We start from the raw sequence: 17,925 nt of genomic DNA, 5'->3' as shown, positions 1-17,925 counted from the left end.
TTACACTGATGGAGGACAGGTTTATACTGGATCTTAGGAAGAAATTCCTTACTGTGAGGGTGCTGAGGCCCTGGCACAGGTTGCCCACAGAAGCTGTGGGTGCCCCATCCCTGGAAGTGTTCAAGGCCAGGCAGGATGGGGCTTTGAGCAACCTGGTCTGGTGGAAGGTGTCCCTGCACAAGGGATTTTAAAGTCTCTTCCAACCCAAACCATTCTAATGACTCTATGTTTCATCAATTCAGTGCTAAAGGGCATGGAGATGCCACCTGTGTGATCACTAACACTTTCTGAAAGCACATCTAAACCATTCTCAGGCTTTTCCTATTCATCCCAAGGATGGGACACAACCCTGGACCATTTGTGAGACCAGAGACACAAACTAAGTAAGCTGGTGCATGTAGCTGCACCCTTCTTTTTAGCACATTATTTGCTTTTGTGATTGCAGTACAATGTGTTGTTACAATCTCAAGCACCTGAAACCAGGAATGAGGTCCTAAAAGGTCAAGAGAACTAGCTTGCTGGTCTGTTTGCAAGAAAGGACCACTGTAAAGACACTGGAGAACAGAATACATTACCAGCTTTGACAAAACATTTCTGTAAATGGGAGCTGTAGCATCTTGTTCTATGGAGTGCCAATAACTCCACATAGCAATCTTATTTTAGACAGAGACTTCAGTTTGAATTCTGATTAAAAGTCTCTGAAGTGTTCAGCATCACACAAAAGTGAAATTGCTCCCATTTATTGCAACAAGCCAAGAGATAGAAGTATATTTGAGAGAGAAAAATCTCAATTCTGGCAGAAAATGTGAAAGCTTAGAACAGCACACACGGGTTGGACAGAGGCAGGTGAGAAGGCAGCTCAGTGAAACTTGGCAAAATACTTTTTTTTTTTTCTTTTGTTCCCAAATGTGCTGCCTTCGTGCCATCTCTGCTTTGTCCCTCCAGAGTCACAGGACAAACACCACAGCCCCAAAGCCACTCCTAATGCTCTGTACCTGACTGCTTCTCTGCTGCTGCTATATTCACAAGTTCTTGGTCATCCTGGGGCTCCTCATCGCTCATGTTGGCAGATGGAATTTTCTCCTTGCTGCTGCTGCTGCTTGCAGAGCTGAGCTGCTTCACCTGGAATGACATTTTGGTGGGTGAGCCCTGCAGGTTAACAGGATGTCAAAGGTCCAACCTAATTTTTGCTACTTTGGGGTGGCTGGGCTGCTGCTGAGCTCTTGCATGTCAGATTTAGCACTGGGCTTCTGCAGCTTTGCTAACAGTTTACACTGGCTCTCTGTGCCTTTCCAGTAAACAAACACACACCATGGTGATGCCAGTTACTACATGAGTGGACATGGCAAATCAATTGCTTTTGCACTACATGTACCAGACAATGTATATTTGCTGATGCTCTTTGTTGGATTGTGGGTCTTGGCAATATTGACTCTAAGGCTCCGAGACTGGATTAATGATGACAAAAGCAGCCAGATACCAGTACCACCCTGTCTGGAAGAGTGCTGACAACGGGTCCAGATCCACTGAGCCTGGCAGCTGCTGGTGAAGCCATGGCTGGCAAACAGCCACCAAGGCTGAGGTAGCAATGGACAATAAGCCATTTTGGCACATTTTTCAATACCTAGAAGCTGATTAAATGGTGTGTTACATGTTAGAAAAGGACCCCTCAAATTTGCTTAGGAAAGGGAGATATATCAGTATAGATATATCAGAGATGTATCAAGAGATTCACACTCTCTCCTTTGTGGGGGTTAAATTCTCCTAGACTTGTCCTGTGACAACAGAGTAAGGAAGCTCCTCCAGACACTGACTGACAAGGAGTCCAACCTGAGCCACCAGAAATAATGTCTAAGTTTGCATGAAGTGAAAATTCCCCTCCAACTATTCTTTTCCTTGATGCTGGAGAAGGGAAGTGGATGGAGTTACACAGAACAACAAACAAACAAACAAACTATGTAGTACAGGTTGAGTGCCCACAGAGCCTCCAACTCACATAGTCTGGTTTATAGGGAGTACTTGTCTCTGGTCCAGACAACACATTTCCAACCATCTCTGCCTGGTTATATCTGTGTTTCCTGCAGACTGGGCTACCCGGAGAATGCCAAGGATGAGCTTCTGAAACAGACTTTCCTGAAACAAATAAAACCAAAATCACACACCATGAGCAGAAGATCCCACCTCCATGAAGAAGCTGTTGCTTTGTATTAAGTTAGAAAGCGCTTTGAATAAAATGGCATCAAGTTATGGCATAAAAATGACAGTTTTGCAGCTTTCCTTGCAAAGCATGCACATTTGCAAAACATCAACAGTGTTTCAAAGGTAATGAGATGAGAGCCATGCAGTTATGGGACATTCTGTTTTCTTCTGGAAAATGCTTGAATACAGGTATGAGTATTCAAAAAAACCAAAAGACAAGGCTGCACCGTGGTTTTGTAAAGTTTGCATCCCAACAGTAACTATCACACATCTGCAACATGTCAGTGGGAACAAGTTAGACATGTCCTGGTTTGGAGAATGTTTGTTCTGGATTTAACAGACAGGACACACGTAGTTCTGTCATGCACAAACCACAGAAAAATACTTGCAGAGTTGGAGCTACGGCCCTCAGTAATTATGCGACCAAAATTAGAAATAACCAAAAATTGTTACTACCCAGAGCAAACCACCGAGAAAGAACCAAAAGACTTTGGATCAATACAATGAAATGCACATTAACCACCTTGGCATTTACCAGGCAAAATCTAAATGGTGTGTTCTTGACTGCTTTTAATGTCCATGTGGATACTGCAGCGTAAGAACACCATGACAGGATGAGACATGGTGTCCACACAAGGCAGGAAGTCAGACATTACGTATGAGAGAGGTTGAGGAATATAGCGTGCAGCACAGGGAGATTGCCATGTTCAGACACATGCATTAGCAGGTGCCTACCAGAAGATGCTTTCAAAGTTTTTGTGGTCATTTTAAGATATGCCTCAGGGTTTTCAGTGATTTCTACATCTGAAAAAAGAATAATGTCATTTTCCTCACTATTCAATATTTTCCAACTATTAAGAACAACTGAAACAATGAGGGACAGCAAAGACAAAGAGCAAAGTAAGTGGCTGATACCATTTTCAAACATTCTTAAACAGTAAGGCTTCTAAAAACCTTATGTTTCTAAAATAAAAGCTTGGTTTAGACAGTACCATTTCCTTCATCAAGACATCTAAGAGATGAGTCTGCTCACATCTATTAATGGTACTTGAAAACCAACCAACAATGTGGGAGCAAGACTTCAATCCCCCTCCCTTCCCACACAGGGACATCCTCCAGCTGTCCATGTCAAGCCAAACTGCCAGACATTGGTTCTCACCTGACAGAGCACTGTAGTATGTTGCTTCTTCATCATCTTCATGAGAGGAAGAACCTCCCACATCACCTGTGTGATCCCACTCCAGTGGGATGGAGTCAACGCTGACAGGGGTCTCACAGCCTGATCTCTCATGGCCTTGAGTAGGGGGCACAAGGTGGCAAAGGGACTGTGTGGATGAGGGCCCCTCAGTGATGGCCTTCTTATGCCAGGGATCATTCTGGATTTCTCTGGAGTCTTCTTGGTCTGTCTCATTTTCAGAGTTATCTTTTTCATCGTCCAATCCCTACATATAAGTAACAATTACTGCATATTAATAAGATTTACAAGAGATCTTAAATGAGCTAATGATTGAGCCACACAGTACTACTGGAGACAGATTTGTGGTGAGATGCAGCAACCAAAGACACGTGCCTAAAATTAAAGGGAGATGTAATTTCTGCCTTCTTCCTCTTTTGCCAAAACCAACCCTCACATCAGCAGATACCTCCCTTCTTTCAAGGCACTCAACTACCACCACAGTATCTGTCCAGTCTGCAGGAGGAGTACTCAGTTCCCAATGGACTAAACAGGTCACAGCAAGGAAATCATGCTCAGGCAGGAGTGAACAGCCACTTGTAGTTGCTCATGTTACTTCCTTTACCTGGCTTTCTAACAGATGTTCTTTCTTTTTGAGGCCAAGCAAACTGAGAATCATCTGAAAGTTCCCAGGGAAAAGCAAAGTGCATGCTGTTCCCCATTCAGGGTTTTCACAACAAAAGTGGACAGATGGAGTGGACAAACAAATACATAAAGAGATATTCTAACCATATTATTGATATTAAAGAAAACGAAGTGATATTAGAAACACCTAAAAAGATTTTGAAGCCTTCAAGCCACAACTACATAATTCTGAACCTTATGAACTACCTCCATGTTACTCTCCAGATTCTGCAGATGGAGAGGCATGAAAGGATTGGCAACAAAGATTTAGCAAGGCTGGCACATCTCCTGCAGAGCTCCCAACTCCTTAGAGCTCAAACCACTCAGTCAAGCTGCTAGGAATAAGCAATTGCAATTCAAAACCAAAAATAACCACTGCAATTCAAACACCAAAATCTTATCAAAGCTTTGGAACAACTGTTGCTTCTTACAGGATCCCTTGAAGTCAGTCTTTGATGGAACCGGGCAACTCGCCCAAACACCTCCTGACAGTATCGATGAAGTTCTTCCAATTCATCTTCAATCAGGATGGCATCCAAAGGCTCGCTCTTCTGAATCAACTGCTCCCCAAAAACAATTAGCTGATCAATCTTATTGGTGTTTAATGTTATTTCCTGTTGGAAACCCTATTTGGAACATAAAAGAAAAATAATTACTTCTTCATTGGCCCTTTCCAGCCTAAGGTTTGTCCCTGTTTCCTAGCTCACTGTAGTAAAAGACAAGCAGCAATTGACATTGTTGTCTAATTTAATTTGGCAAATATCTTTTTACTCAAGAGGTCCAAAGGTTTGTTTTATCAGCAGAATTACAGCTCCAAATGAAGAGGCATTTTCCACCCATGTGTACATCAATATGGCTGCAGTGTCCTGAGCCTGCAGGGGATCGTGATACGAGAGCTCAGCTAATCAGAGCTCATTTTTCTGTTGGGTACACTATCTTTTTCTCAGTAGCCAAGAAATTTGTTTGGTTGCTTGGGCCTCCAGCCTACACAACAGTAAATCTACATCCCAAAGAAATAACAGTGCAGGGAGAAAGGAGAAATGAGCATATGATGTAGCAAAGAACTAGTATATTCCTCAGAATCACTGCACATTCCTGATGTCTAATTTCTGTTGAAATTCCCAGCTACAAACTATGAGCTCCTAGGAGAGGTTGTACTATAATGCCAGAAAATAATGCCTGAATTTAGGAATATAGCTCTTACTGTTAACCAGCATCTGCTGATTTCCAGGCCAGATACCACTGTCACTGACATGCATTGGCAGGAGAAAATGGCAGGACAGAACTGAGCTTAAACACTTAATCTGAATTAAATACTGCACAGCATAATTTTGATTCAGGCAGTATGTCTTAACAATTTACTGCTGTCTTCTAACAAATATAGTCCTACAGAGATCTGGTGGCTATTGTGAAGTTACAGAAAAGCAGACGATTCTGTCAGGCAAGGGCAGCCCAACAGGATCACTGGGCTACAGTAAACAACTGCTTCATGGGGATACGTACATTTAACTGGCGCATTTTGTCGTCAAAGTTACTTTTTGAGAAGTGCTCCACGTTTGTCAGCTGTAGGTCCATTTCTGTGAGCCAGACAAGGATGCTTTCCCTTGTCCCCTCAAACTCATCTCTCCGATTGGTGAAGTGCTGGATGGAAAAAAGGAGCCAGTGTTACATGACTTCAGCTACTAGAAGAGACAGGTCACAGGAGCTCTCTGAAATCAGTGTTTTATTTAAAAACTCCTGTTCACCTTAAAGGCCATTAGGACACAAACAGCAGCATGTCATGTATAAAACCTGTCCTCTTCCTTTGATGATGCTAGAACTGTGCCCTATACTAGTACATTATTTGTACAAAAGACGGAGCAGAATTTTAGCAATTCAAGATGCTTCTATAAAACTATATTCTTGATTCCACACATTCCTTCTCCCACATCATTATACCAGTGACAGTTACTTGGACTGAGGCTTAACATCTAATTTGTTCTAAACTTAAAACAGAGATAAACAAAGGAAGCAAACCCCATCTCTAATTAAAGTAAAACTATGGGATTAAAATCAGTTTTTACTGATTTTACAATGGAGAGGCTGGATCATGGATGATCACGCCAGTGTAATTAATGCACTGTTTGACATGGCATGCCCCACAGAAGCTGCTAACAGACATGCAGCTTGCCTGTTCTCATGGGTGGATTTACTGCTCAGGAAGGGGATCATGTAACATCCCAAACATAACAATTTGTAGCTGCACAGATCAAACCCCATCACTGCTCTCACTGCCTCATCCACTGACTTCTGGGAGCTAGCAGTTTTCCCTGTCAGTTGCTTGCAGCACTGCTGTATTTAAAAATCTGGCAGTCACAAGTTTCCCCCAGGGCACAGCACAGAGTATCTGCCCAGAGATCAGTTTAACTGACGGGCAAGATACTTCAAAGATGTGTCACTGATACAGTCTTCAACAACATTCCCCATCAGGCAGGGAGCACAGCAGGAGCTGTGCCTTTCCATCACATCTCCATGTTTAATGCCTTGTTGGTGAATCACAACCTGGCACACAGTAGAGCTGATTTGGAAACTCCAAACCATACGTGCACTTGGGGCCCTTTTGTCTCTCTGCCTCTTACCTATGGAAAGGTGCAAGTGCATGAACACATCCACCCATTACAAGAAGGTAAGAGGAAAGTGTGATAGGAGCAATGAGTACTGCAACTGACCTCCCAAAATCTGCTTTAAGCTTTTCTTCAGCTACCAAGAACCGATCTACCAAGGTCAGGTTTACACCATGTACTCGGTGACTCTTCCAGAGCTGCTCTGCTGTGCCGGTAGCTCAGGACACACAGAGTAGCTCTGATGTAGGCTTTGCTCTTGGGTAATTCCTGCAGAAACCTGCGAGTGCTCCTCACTCTCTCACCCCACTGTGCCATTACCTTGAGTCTCCTGAGAATGGAAGCGACTCGTTTCTGGAGGTTATCCCAGCGCTGGTTGCCCTCATGCACCATCTGTTTGAGCTTGCTGGCAGAGTCAGTGCGGTTCTCGCGGGCCAGGCGCCGGTACTGCTTATTGATCAGCTCCAGCTGCGTGAGGCGCTCATGGATCTGCCGCTGGAACGCCTGCAGGGCAAAGTGAGGAGCTCATTCCCTGGTAAGAGTCAGGATGTGGATACTACCCATCAAGAGAGATGATGCAAGAGAGATGATGCACTCTCCCTTAAAAACAGACCTTCCAACAGCAAAACTAAATTCAGATTTTAAAACCCATATTTTAAACCATCTGCTCAGACTCAGCTCACTGGGAAAAGGAAGAAAAAAATAAATATCAAACTACAAAAGTCTCTTGCCTATAAAAAGCAAGGCTTTAACTTATAAGTGTCTGTTCTGAGCATTTTATTCCCCACATTAAAAAAAAAAATTCTGGAGACAAACAGACATTTAGCAGCTGCACATTCACAAAATTATTTACGTTCCCCATACCACCAATGCCAAAGTAGTGTTTTCTAGTGACCCAGGCATTTTGCACAGACAGTAAGTATTCAGCAGCCCGATGCTGACCATAAAAAAGGAAGTTAAAAATTCACCTCAAATTTCTTCAGCTCCTCTTTTGCATGTGTGTACAAAACCTCTGAAGAATTAGGCCTAGCTGCTATACTTTCAGATGCTTTTAGCCAATCTTCAAAGCGAGAATAGTCATCCAAAAACCTCTGCCACAGACGCCAGGTTTCCTCGATTCTGAGAGAGCAAGAACAGAAAGGTTTTATCACAAGCTAACTATCAACTCTGGATTCTTTCTTCCTCCTCAAAATTCAGCTTGTGGCAACAGCTACAGCGTTTCCTCCAAATGCTGCCACAGACTTCTGTAGGGTAAGAAGAGAGACGTACTTCATTCGCCTTTCCATAGACATGGCACAGATGTTTCTCCACCGTCTGTCCAAGCTCCTGGTGGTTTGCTGGATGGAGTCACACTCTGTGTCATTAGCACACGCATCTGAGTCGTGGAGCAGGACTTCACAGATGCTAAACACGGACTCCACGCCCGCCGTGTGCTGCTCTATGTCTCTCTGCAGATCCTGCCATTGGCAAAAGAACAGCGTCAGTGTAAGGAAACATGCACGGCTACATTTCAGCCATGCCCCTTCAAAATGCTGCAGAGGATGGGGAAAGAGCAATTCCTGTGTCAGGAAAAGCTTATTTAGCTTTAGAAAAGACTTGCAGCATGAGCTGTGCAGATGACACAGGTCAGGAGAGAAATGCCATGCAAAAAAAGGGCTGTCCACCTTTGGTGTCTCAGTCTAAACTCAATCTTCTCATTAACAGTCTGGACAATTTTAATGTGCAATCAAAATCCAAACCTTACTTATACTATAAATAAATTCTTACTAATTTTGACAGCACAAGATGACTGTCTCATATCAGGTTACTACACTGAAAGGCTTGTCAGAGAACTCCTAGTGCAGTATGTGCATTTTTGTGACTGATCACAGGCTGCAGCATGAAACACAAACACAAGTACCTGGTGTTACACTACTTTTCTTACTCTCTCTCCTAGGGCTCCTGTTCTCACAGACTGTTTCAAAGGGTCTGGCAAAGGACCTTTTGTCTAATCTACACTACAGGTTTCTTCTCCAGAGCCTGCATCTCCGTGATAGTCTTGCCTCTCATCCTGTACCCATCACTACTCCTAAAGTCACTGTAATTGAAAGACAGAAACAAGGCCTTATCTAAATATTTCTTATTGAAAGGTAGATCCGTACTATGCTACCAACTTTCAATATTAATACAATTACAACAGCCACTACAATTCCATTTTTTCAGCCCATTTCTGGCTTTTCTAATGAAGAATACAGAGACTTTTGCTTGAATAACACTAGAGCAACAAACACAAATGAGCATTTTCCTGACAAAAGTGAACTGGAGCTCCCATTAAATGGTATTTACTGATTTCAGTCAACAGATGAAGCAGAATTGGTTTTGCTCTAGACTTAAAAAAAACCCCCAAACAAAGCAAAACAAAACAAAACAAAACCTGGAAACAGACATAGCTTGTAGCAAATACAAAAGGAGTTGAAGAAAGATTTTTCCCGGAAGACAACAAGCTGCAAGGAGTCAAGGAGTTGAGTATCACTCAGTGGCAGTCCTCAGTGGTTATGTGGGAACCTGAATCAAAGCCTGAGCCATAAATGGTCAAAATAAGGCTTGTGGGATTTGTAGTAATGAACAGCTTTAAGGAATGTAGGAGCAAAAATCTTTAGATGGATGAGAGACTGCCAGAAGGAGACCCAACAGAAATTTTTACAGGTTACTAAGGATTCACAGCTATTTACTGAGCAAGATGCATCAGTCTCTTTTCAACAGTCTCTACAGCAGGGAGGAGGCTCTACCTCACCATCAGTACCTGAAGCTTTATGAAGTCTCTTCTGAATTCACTACATTCCACTGGATTTACCAATGTATTTGTGAAAATGAGAATTTTGACCACAGATTAAAATTAATTCTAACTTGCACTTTTGGTAATGTTACTGACACGATCTCATTACTTCAGGCCATGCCTGGGTTCATGGAATAGCCCAGGCAGAATCCATGCTGTTTTCCAAATGACCTAACTGCATTAAGTGAGACAAACACAACAAACTAAGAGAAAGGGTGAGGAACATACACTGAGCCCCACAAGGTACCATTCCTTCAACTCTGCATTGCATTGCCCAGAGAGCTTAAAGAGACTACACACTGCTAGATTTTTGCATTAGTGAAACACCTTTGCAATCTTAAAATTAGTATCATTCACGTTGTAATAACATGCCATAAAATACCTCTGTGGATACACAAGGCTTTTAAATTTCATTATTCAAGACTGCACAGGTAAAGCTTTTCCAGTCATGGATGTCAAATAAAAGAAGCCTGTAGGGCATATTTCTCACCATTGCTCTGCTTTTGCTGAAATAATTGTTCAGATAAAACCAGGAAAGATCTTTTTACTTGTCGCATTCAGATAAATGTTTCACTAATGCGGAGCAAAAGCAGCTTTTTTTTTTACTGTGGTCTTTTTAATCAGCACAGTCTTCTCATACTCAGCCTGATAAAAAGCTACAGTAGAAGTCTAGAGGTGCCTAGAGGTCTGTATGTAAAACAGCATAAAAAAAAATAGTAGCTCTGAGCAGCAAATGATGGCTCTTAGAGCTAGCTGAACCTTGAACGCCCATAATAAAAATAAATTAGTTTGGACACAATTCCTTTGTGCTCCATGCTCTGCTCAGCCTGGCAATTTATTATGGCCTTTGAGAATGCAAAAGGTTTGGATGAGAAGAAAATATTTCCTTGTTGTTTATATGGCCATTCACAATTCAGATTAAACCACCAGAGGCACTGGGCCAAGCTTCTGGTGATGGACCAGCTCCTGCAATGGAGTCAGTGGGAGTCACCTCCACTCCTGTCACAGAGGAGCTGGCCCATCCCGTGACATCTAGGACATGAGTGCAAGGACGGCCACACCAACCAACGTAGAACAGAGTCCCCAGGTTTGGGTCACTCAGGGATCCTTAGACATGAAAGCAGAAGCCAGAGAGAAAAGATGGAATGGATGGGAAGGACACCAGTAAGTGTTCCTAAAGGCAGACACCATAAAGCTTCCAAGCTTCCAAACTTGACAGACTCATTCTTGATCTTTAGTTTTTGGGCAAATACTGTTGTTTAACACAAAGGCCAGATGACAGCCAAGCACTCAGAACTGGGGCAGACTTACAGCACAGCCCTGAGCAAAGGATGACTCCACCATCAAGTCTGCACTTTGGAGAAGTCCCTTTTCCTCGCTGGCTAGAGAAATTTACTACAGGACTATCCAACTCCTCTCCTAAGATGCCCCTGGTAAACAAATGCCTTGGATAAATGCCCACCAACACCCAGCAGTGTGAGGTTGGTTCACACTTGTTGTCTCAGCAGCATTCATGTGCCAGCTCCCCCAGCCCTGAGGGATCTTCAGAGCCTGCCTCTGGATCAAACCTCAGCCAAAGGTGTGTCTGCACAAGTCCACCCTCCAAAGCTCAAGCATCCTGCTCTGCCAAACTTGCTCTGCTGTCTGCAAGGAAGGGACGAGAACTGGAGCCAGTGGGGGCAATGCATCAAATCGCAGCACTTGGATTGGTCACGGCGACTTTGTGGAGAGCAGCATTCACGCCTTGTCAGTCTAAGTCATCCTCATGTACTCTGCCCACTGTCTGTGCCCTGCCTAGTCCTCAGGAAGTCTGCTGTACTGAACTGAGCAAATTTGCTTTTGTTTGTATTTTGCATGTTTTCCTTGGGTGAACGGGGAGAGGGAGAAGTAGGGGTAACTCAACACAATACTGAAATTACTGCAAGCAAATACAAATTTTCCATGTAGCGCATCTTGGCAGGAACGTGCCATGCAAAGCAAACAGTCAGAAGGGCTCACTCAAGAAAAGAAACAGGTGATTTTATACCAGGACCAATCAGCAGCATTTTAGCTCATTTACTCTGGCTGCTGCTATTTCCCACCTGCTGTTCTGCCAGTCTCTTCTGGATTTCTTGGTCATCACAGATGTCATAAACAACAGGCTTGGAAAGCTCAGACTCAATCCGGGCCAACCAGGTGCGAAGGTTACTCATGTTTTTGTCCAATAGTTGTATAAAAGCAAATGTTTCCTTCAGCTTCTTCACCCTAAGCAAACCAGGAAGAACATTCTGTTACAAAGATGGTCAATCAGTGGAAAGGCTGTTAGCAGGAGAAGGTGATGACAGGCATAGCTTTATGAAGCCGTGTCACGTCAAGCTGCTGCCTGTAAATCAGAGCCATGTTTTAGTCAAAACCTACCCAAATTGGCTCAGCAGGCCCTGCTCTACAGCTGCAAGCAGGTCTTGGGTGAAGGCTTTAATGAAACTGTATAAGCAAGGTGAATTTTCATCTGCGAGGGAACACTGAACATTCATCCAAGTGGGACTTTGTACCAGAATTTGCTGCAGTTAAACTAAAATGGGTATCTGTGGTCTGATTTTCCTGCTGTGAATTATACTCGGTGTCTTCTTCAGCAAGCAACAGGCCCACACTAATCAACAAGGTACCACTTTGCCAAGAGAGGCAGAATCTGCACAAACCACCGCTCCACCTGGGAAAACCATAGAATCACAGAATGGTTTGGGTGGGAAGGGCCGGAAAGATCACCTTTTTCCAACCTGCCACGGGAAGGGACACCTTCCACTATTCCAGGTTGCTCAAAGCTCCATCCAACCTGGCCTTGAACAATTCCAGGGATGGGGCATCCATAGCTTCTCTGGGCAACCTGTGCCTGGGCATCACCATCCTCTGGATGATGACAGGAGAGGAGAAGGCCTGAACAACAGCTACTATAGAACTTGTAGCACCACAACATTAAAAGCTCTTCTAAACACCACACGAATGAGTACAGATACGTCAGACTTTCCTGATGAGTGAAAAATTAAAAAACAATCCTGAGGGGGGAGAATAGTACATGGCCAGGGAGACTTGTGCTGCGGGCAACCAAATGAACCACTGAGACCATTTACTTTTCTTACAGCTGTTTGTAGCACAGCTCTCAAACTGCAGGCAAACTTTTTTTTTTATTTCCAGCCTTAACAGCATATTCCCATGCCAAAACCCCGTATCAGCCCCTCAAGTTACCCAAGTAGCATGCTTTTGTATTTTGGCAAATTTGTCTCCATGTGCTGGAGGAGTATCTGGCAAACTACCTCACTGCTCTCAAATCTTTCTTAAAATTCTCATTTATCGCAATTCCCAACAAAAAATTACTAAAAAGGCAACACCAGGGTGACACTTATCACTTCAGACTTATTATAGAGATTGTCATCTAGATCTTGGTAGTTAATGGAGAAAAAAACCGAAGATCATGATTTGTATCAGACCTGTCTTGAACATCCAGATCACAAGATGAGATGAACCGTACCAAAAAGCATGCTATTCTCCCCATGAACTGCAATGGTCTACCCTGCAGTACTATAAATATCAACACTGCAGACTAAGGTCAGGTGAAATCATCCTACCCATGTCCTAGCAGAGCCCACTTCTTAGCCAGCATTGCTTCCCTGTGCTGGTCTCCTGATCTCTAGTTATGTTCGTATGCCTTGGGATGATTTTTTGAACTTTGCATGTGATTTCTAAAATGCAAATTAACAAATTAAACCTATAGCTACTGCCTGCTCTAGCAACTAACAAATAAGCCTCATTATTTAAGTCAAGTGCAGTACAGAAAGTTAAAGTATGTATTGTGAAAAGGCTGAAACATTTCCTGTTCATTGGCCACAGTGGCTGGGAACTGTCACCATACAAACAAAACCAGCAGTGGGTCTGCAAGGGCATCTTGTACAAGGGGTTCTCTGCATGTCCCCAAATGCAGGGGATTGTTGAGGAGTCTGACATGAACCCTGATGTACTTGGCAACACCAGCATTGTGCAAGCTGGGACTGGGGCAGGGTGAGGGATGTAATGTCAGGCAGTGCAGGCAGGGACAGATTGTTCCAAGGCAGAAGTGCCCAGACAGGGTGCCTGGACAGTGTCCTGGCCCACTGTCCTGCCTGCTACCAAACCATCCTGCCAAGTTTTAGAGAAGAGTGGTCCAAACTGCCAGTAATGAGTGGGTTTTGCAGCTGCCTGATGGTACAGTGACAGAAGACATGCAGGATACCTAATCCATAATGAATATGCCACCCTGTAAGCAACAACTGATCTTATTAACAACCTTAAGGTAACCAAAGAGGATACACATGTCAGCTAGACACTTGATTCAAGGTAAAGCACTTATGGAGGAGATATGGGAATAATCCTGCTGGATTTGTTCAGTCCTGTTGTTTAGTGTCAAGGTACAGAGTAAGGCCAGAAAATTTAGGGTCTCATATGGATTAGGAGCATGGAAAGCTTCCCCTACCCCTTGTCCCAAAAGCACCAAAAGCACTTTCAGTTGTTCTGTGAGGGTTCGAAGAACACAGTCCTACACTAAAGCTCCTGGCAGGTATTTAACAACTCTGCACTCTCCCAAAGCAAAATTGGTATTGTCTGATTCATGTAACCCTGCAAACCAGCCTGAAGGATTTGGCCCAAGTCGATGTTCCTGCCTTGTACCCACAGAGCTGCTGACAGAGGTGCAAAGCACCTGCCTCTGCCCCTTTACACTGACTCTGCTTTCCACTGCTGGAGCTGATTGAGAGGAAACCAGTGCATGACAAAAGCATTTAGCTGCTCTTACTTTTCTTAACGAGCTTTTTTTTCAGAACTTTGCTCCCAAGTTCAACCCTGTATGCAGACAGCATCTGGCTCCCAAGCAAGCAGCTGCTGTATAAATCTTCCTGCTCCTGGTTTTGCTTCTATTAAATGGTACTCAATGAACATGCCATTGAAACATTTTCTGGGGCTGTCATGGGCTGGCAGTTATTTATCCAGAAGAACTAACTCCTGCTCTGCCCTATTCCCACCAGTCAATTTGGATCTGACTGGTTATGATGCTCAGCAGACTAACAAGGCATGTAGTCCTCCAAAGGCAGGTGACTCAGGAACCCTTTTCCCTGGAGAGATGGACAATACAGGCTCTGTGCTGAGTACAGAATGGAAGAGTCACAGCTGAACATCTACACTGTTGCATTATTAACTCTGCATGACTTCAGGACACTCAGGAGGAAAGCAAGGCTTGATCTCCACCCTGTCCCTGACTGTACTCCATGGCAATTTACTTCCTGCATATTCTGTGATGCTTCCCACAACTGCTCTGGAGACATGCACATGTTGGGACCATCTGATGGCACACCTGACCTGCTGAAAGCACAGCTTACTGTGCTGCTCAGGATCATCTCTGGCTGCCTGTGCTCCTGTCTCTGCCTGTATCCACCTGCTTCCCACGCCTAAGCTGCATTACAGAAAAATTCACAGGTTGCAAAGCATCTTTCTTCAGTCTGCATAGTGGACAGATGAACACAGACAAGGAAGTCCAAAGCAAAACCAAACGATATTGCATTGTAAATAAGTGTCTTCATGACTGAAAGCACATTCAATAAATTTAAGAAGCAACAGTTTTAGAATCCAAGCATGCCTTTTTGCACCACCACTCCAATATTGTTTCGGATTAGAAATCACTCTGAATTTCAAAAGATGAATATCACCATAAGTATAAGGATCTTTATCTTCTAGTGTTAATAGAAGCAACAGTCTCAAAGACAGCATCATTGTGGTACTGAGAGCTTGTATTTACTTTCTAGCAATTGTCACCAGACACACCATTGTAATTAAGTAATTTAATCTGTTATATATTCTGGATAGAATTTGGCATTTGCCAGTCATTTAAACACCCTTAATGCACTAAGTCATTAATCTCAAACTTGAGCTAAGCAGCCAAAGAAGACTAAAAACCTAACAAAACTTCATACTAGTGCAGTGCATAAATGGGAGGGCAGCCTTGTCCAGATATTGCACTGGCTGATGTGCTGCTGTCAGCAGACACAGAGCCCAAGGAAAAGGGCAGAGTTCTACACTGAAGCAAGAGGTAAAATGATGAAAAACATGAGTATCCTCAGCTTGCACAGAAGTCACAGGCAACTGCCATTTCCCTGGCTACAGCTCAAAAAAAAGAGTGAAACAGACTAATTACATTCATAAAAGTCTTAGTTTGCAACCACCATTCTCAGATGCATATCTGCACACTGAAAATATTCTTACAAATCACCTGCTCTTTGCATGAAGGAAACTTCTTGAAGTCTTTCGAGATGCATCCTGACCATTTCTGGGTAAAGACAGCCCTTCTGGGAGCGGGGTGGGGGTGCACAGTGCAATCCTCCAAGCCTGGGGGCAAAAGCTTCCCACCAGGTCCAGGTGATCAATCACCCAACACACAGTCAATTAACAGCACTAAAAGTTCAAGTACAGCAAAGAAAACCAGCTTCTTCCAGAGGATGGAACATGCCACCACTGTTGATTTGAGTTCTTCCCCTATGAAATGCGATTCTCACGTTAATTGAGATTGGTCAAACAGGAAAAACTTACTGTTTACAGAAAAAAGGCCTACTTATCCATTGTTCACTTCCCACTGAGAACTCACCTGCCACAATTCAACATGCCTCCAGAAGGGGAAAAAAAAGAAGATAATAATATTTAAAAATCCAATTAAAATATCACCACTAATCTCAAAAAAACCTGACAAATTCAGACTTGTCTTGTCCTTTGCAACGGGCCAAGCTAAAAAACCACCCTGATTAGCACTCAGACACATGCATAAGTTGCCTGGGATAAGCCAAACAAAGCCAGTTTTTAAATATTTTAATCTTTACACCACAATAGAAGTGGCAGAAAAAGAACAAAACTAGGGGATTACAACTAAAAGCTGTCTGCAAACGTGAACAGAAGGACTAACTGACCTGACTCGAGATTGGATTTGGGTCTTAATACCCTCAATGTAGTTGCCAGCATTGGGTTACAAGAGAAAATCATTAAGCTGTCTCAGGCTGTGTCACTGCATGGCCCCAGAAATACACAGTGTATTTGTAGTAACTACTCAGGAATTACCTAGCAGTAGGAGGAGCTTCTAGGTTGATTGAAATGTATTCACACAAACAAAAAGAATTACAAAATGCATGCCAATTGCATTGCTTTAGCTGTCAAAATGCTGCAGGAAAAGGTACGGGGGGAAGCTCAAATAAGGTAAATAGTAGCATTCAAATTTTAGTGTCTGAAAGAATGAAAAACATCCTGACATATATTCAAAACTCTCCTTCACAAGTGCAAATGTCATAAGAAAAAACGACTACCATACATGTCTTTTGGAGGAGGAGGAGGGGCTGAAATGGCCCTGCCAGCTGACAGGATTGTTTACCAGCGGCAAAACAATGAGATGCACAGCCCAGGAAACCTTTGTTCAGTGAGTCGCAGGGAGAGCTTAACCGTGTGAGGGACAAAAGACACGGTTTGGAGAGGTGATGCCAAAGGCAGGTCTTAGGCCTTTCGTATGAAAGGCAAGGCCATTTCTCGGTCCGTGCTGGTGCCGTGCCAGCCGCCCCGTGCCCGTGGGTGTGTGTGCGCAGGGAGAAGCGGCGGGCGCGCCGGAGGAGGCTTTGGAGGAGGCTTTAGGGGAGGCTTTTCTCTCGTCACCCCCGCCGGCGAGCCCAAAGGTTGTTACCACGGCTCTCCACCGCCTCGGGTGCCGGCCCCCGAACACAGCTGATTGCAAGCGAGAGGCCCCTGAGCACTATTCCTGCTGCTAACGTGCCGCACTTCCCACTCATCCACTTGTCCAAGGCGAGCTGCGGCGAGGCAGTGGCGCAGCGCATCCATCGCATCCATCGCTCCCCCCCCGCGGCCGCCGGGTCCCGCTGCTCCTCCAGAACCCACCGGCACCGCGCCCGCGGCCGCGCACCCACACGGCACTTACGGTTCGCACGAGAAAACCATTCCTCAGCTTGCAAATCCCAAGCTGCAAGGGGGGACCGTCTGTGCGACCAGGCAGGCATGGAAGAGGAAACCCCTCCTCCACAGATGCCCTATTTATTCGCCGCTTTAGCATCCCGCGTGTTGGGGGGGGGGGGAAGCTCGCCCGTCCTCCTCCTCCCCGACCCTGAGCTGGGGGGACACCGGAGCTCTCTCTCCCCCCTATTTAAACCCCTGCGTTTTGCGTTGGGATTTTTACCTGGCGAACGGCCGCATCCCTCCTCAGAACAAAACCACGAGAGCTTTATTCTGACACAAGAGAATGACTAGCACGTGAGGAAGAGCACGCCGGGCGGCTGCCCGCGGCTGGCGACAAAAAGGTTGCGGGCTGGAGCCTCCGGCACCGAGAAAGGTGGATGCGGTGCTCATTTCTTGGGAGAAAGAGGGATTGGAGCCTCAGACCCGGATGATTTGCAGCAGAGTCAGTCTGA

General features: G+C 44.4%; 1 protein-coding gene across 1 annotated transcript in view; it reads right to left on the bottom strand.

Moving 5' to 3' along the window:
- The window catches only part of SYNE2 (spectrin repeat containing nuclear envelope protein 2), a 165,381-nt gene that overhangs the window by 14,324 nt on the left and 133,132 nt on the right, over positions 1-17,925 (bottom strand). The window contains 10 exon segments of the mRNA XM_032112608.1: positions 996-1,122; positions 1,997-2,133; positions 2,935-3,003; positions 3,359-3,641; positions 4,489-4,683; positions 5,561-5,698; positions 6,979-7,161; positions 7,626-7,776; positions 7,927-8,114; positions 11,554-11,716. Coding sequence (XP_031968499.1) covers positions 996-1,122; positions 1,997-2,133; positions 2,935-3,003; positions 3,359-3,641; positions 4,489-4,683; positions 5,561-5,698; positions 6,979-7,161; positions 7,626-7,776; positions 7,927-8,114; positions 11,554-11,716 — 1,634 coding nt within the window.

This window comes from Corvus moneduloides, chromosome 6, assembly GCF_009650955.1.
Source record: "Corvus moneduloides isolate bCorMon1 chromosome 6, bCorMon1.pri, whole genome shotgun sequence".
NCBI classification, from domain to species: domain Eukaryota; kingdom Metazoa; phylum Chordata; class Aves; order Passeriformes; family Corvidae; genus Corvus; species Corvus moneduloides.
Note: the sequence above shows the minus strand (reverse complement) of the source record. Positions and strands in the feature narration are given on the sequence as shown.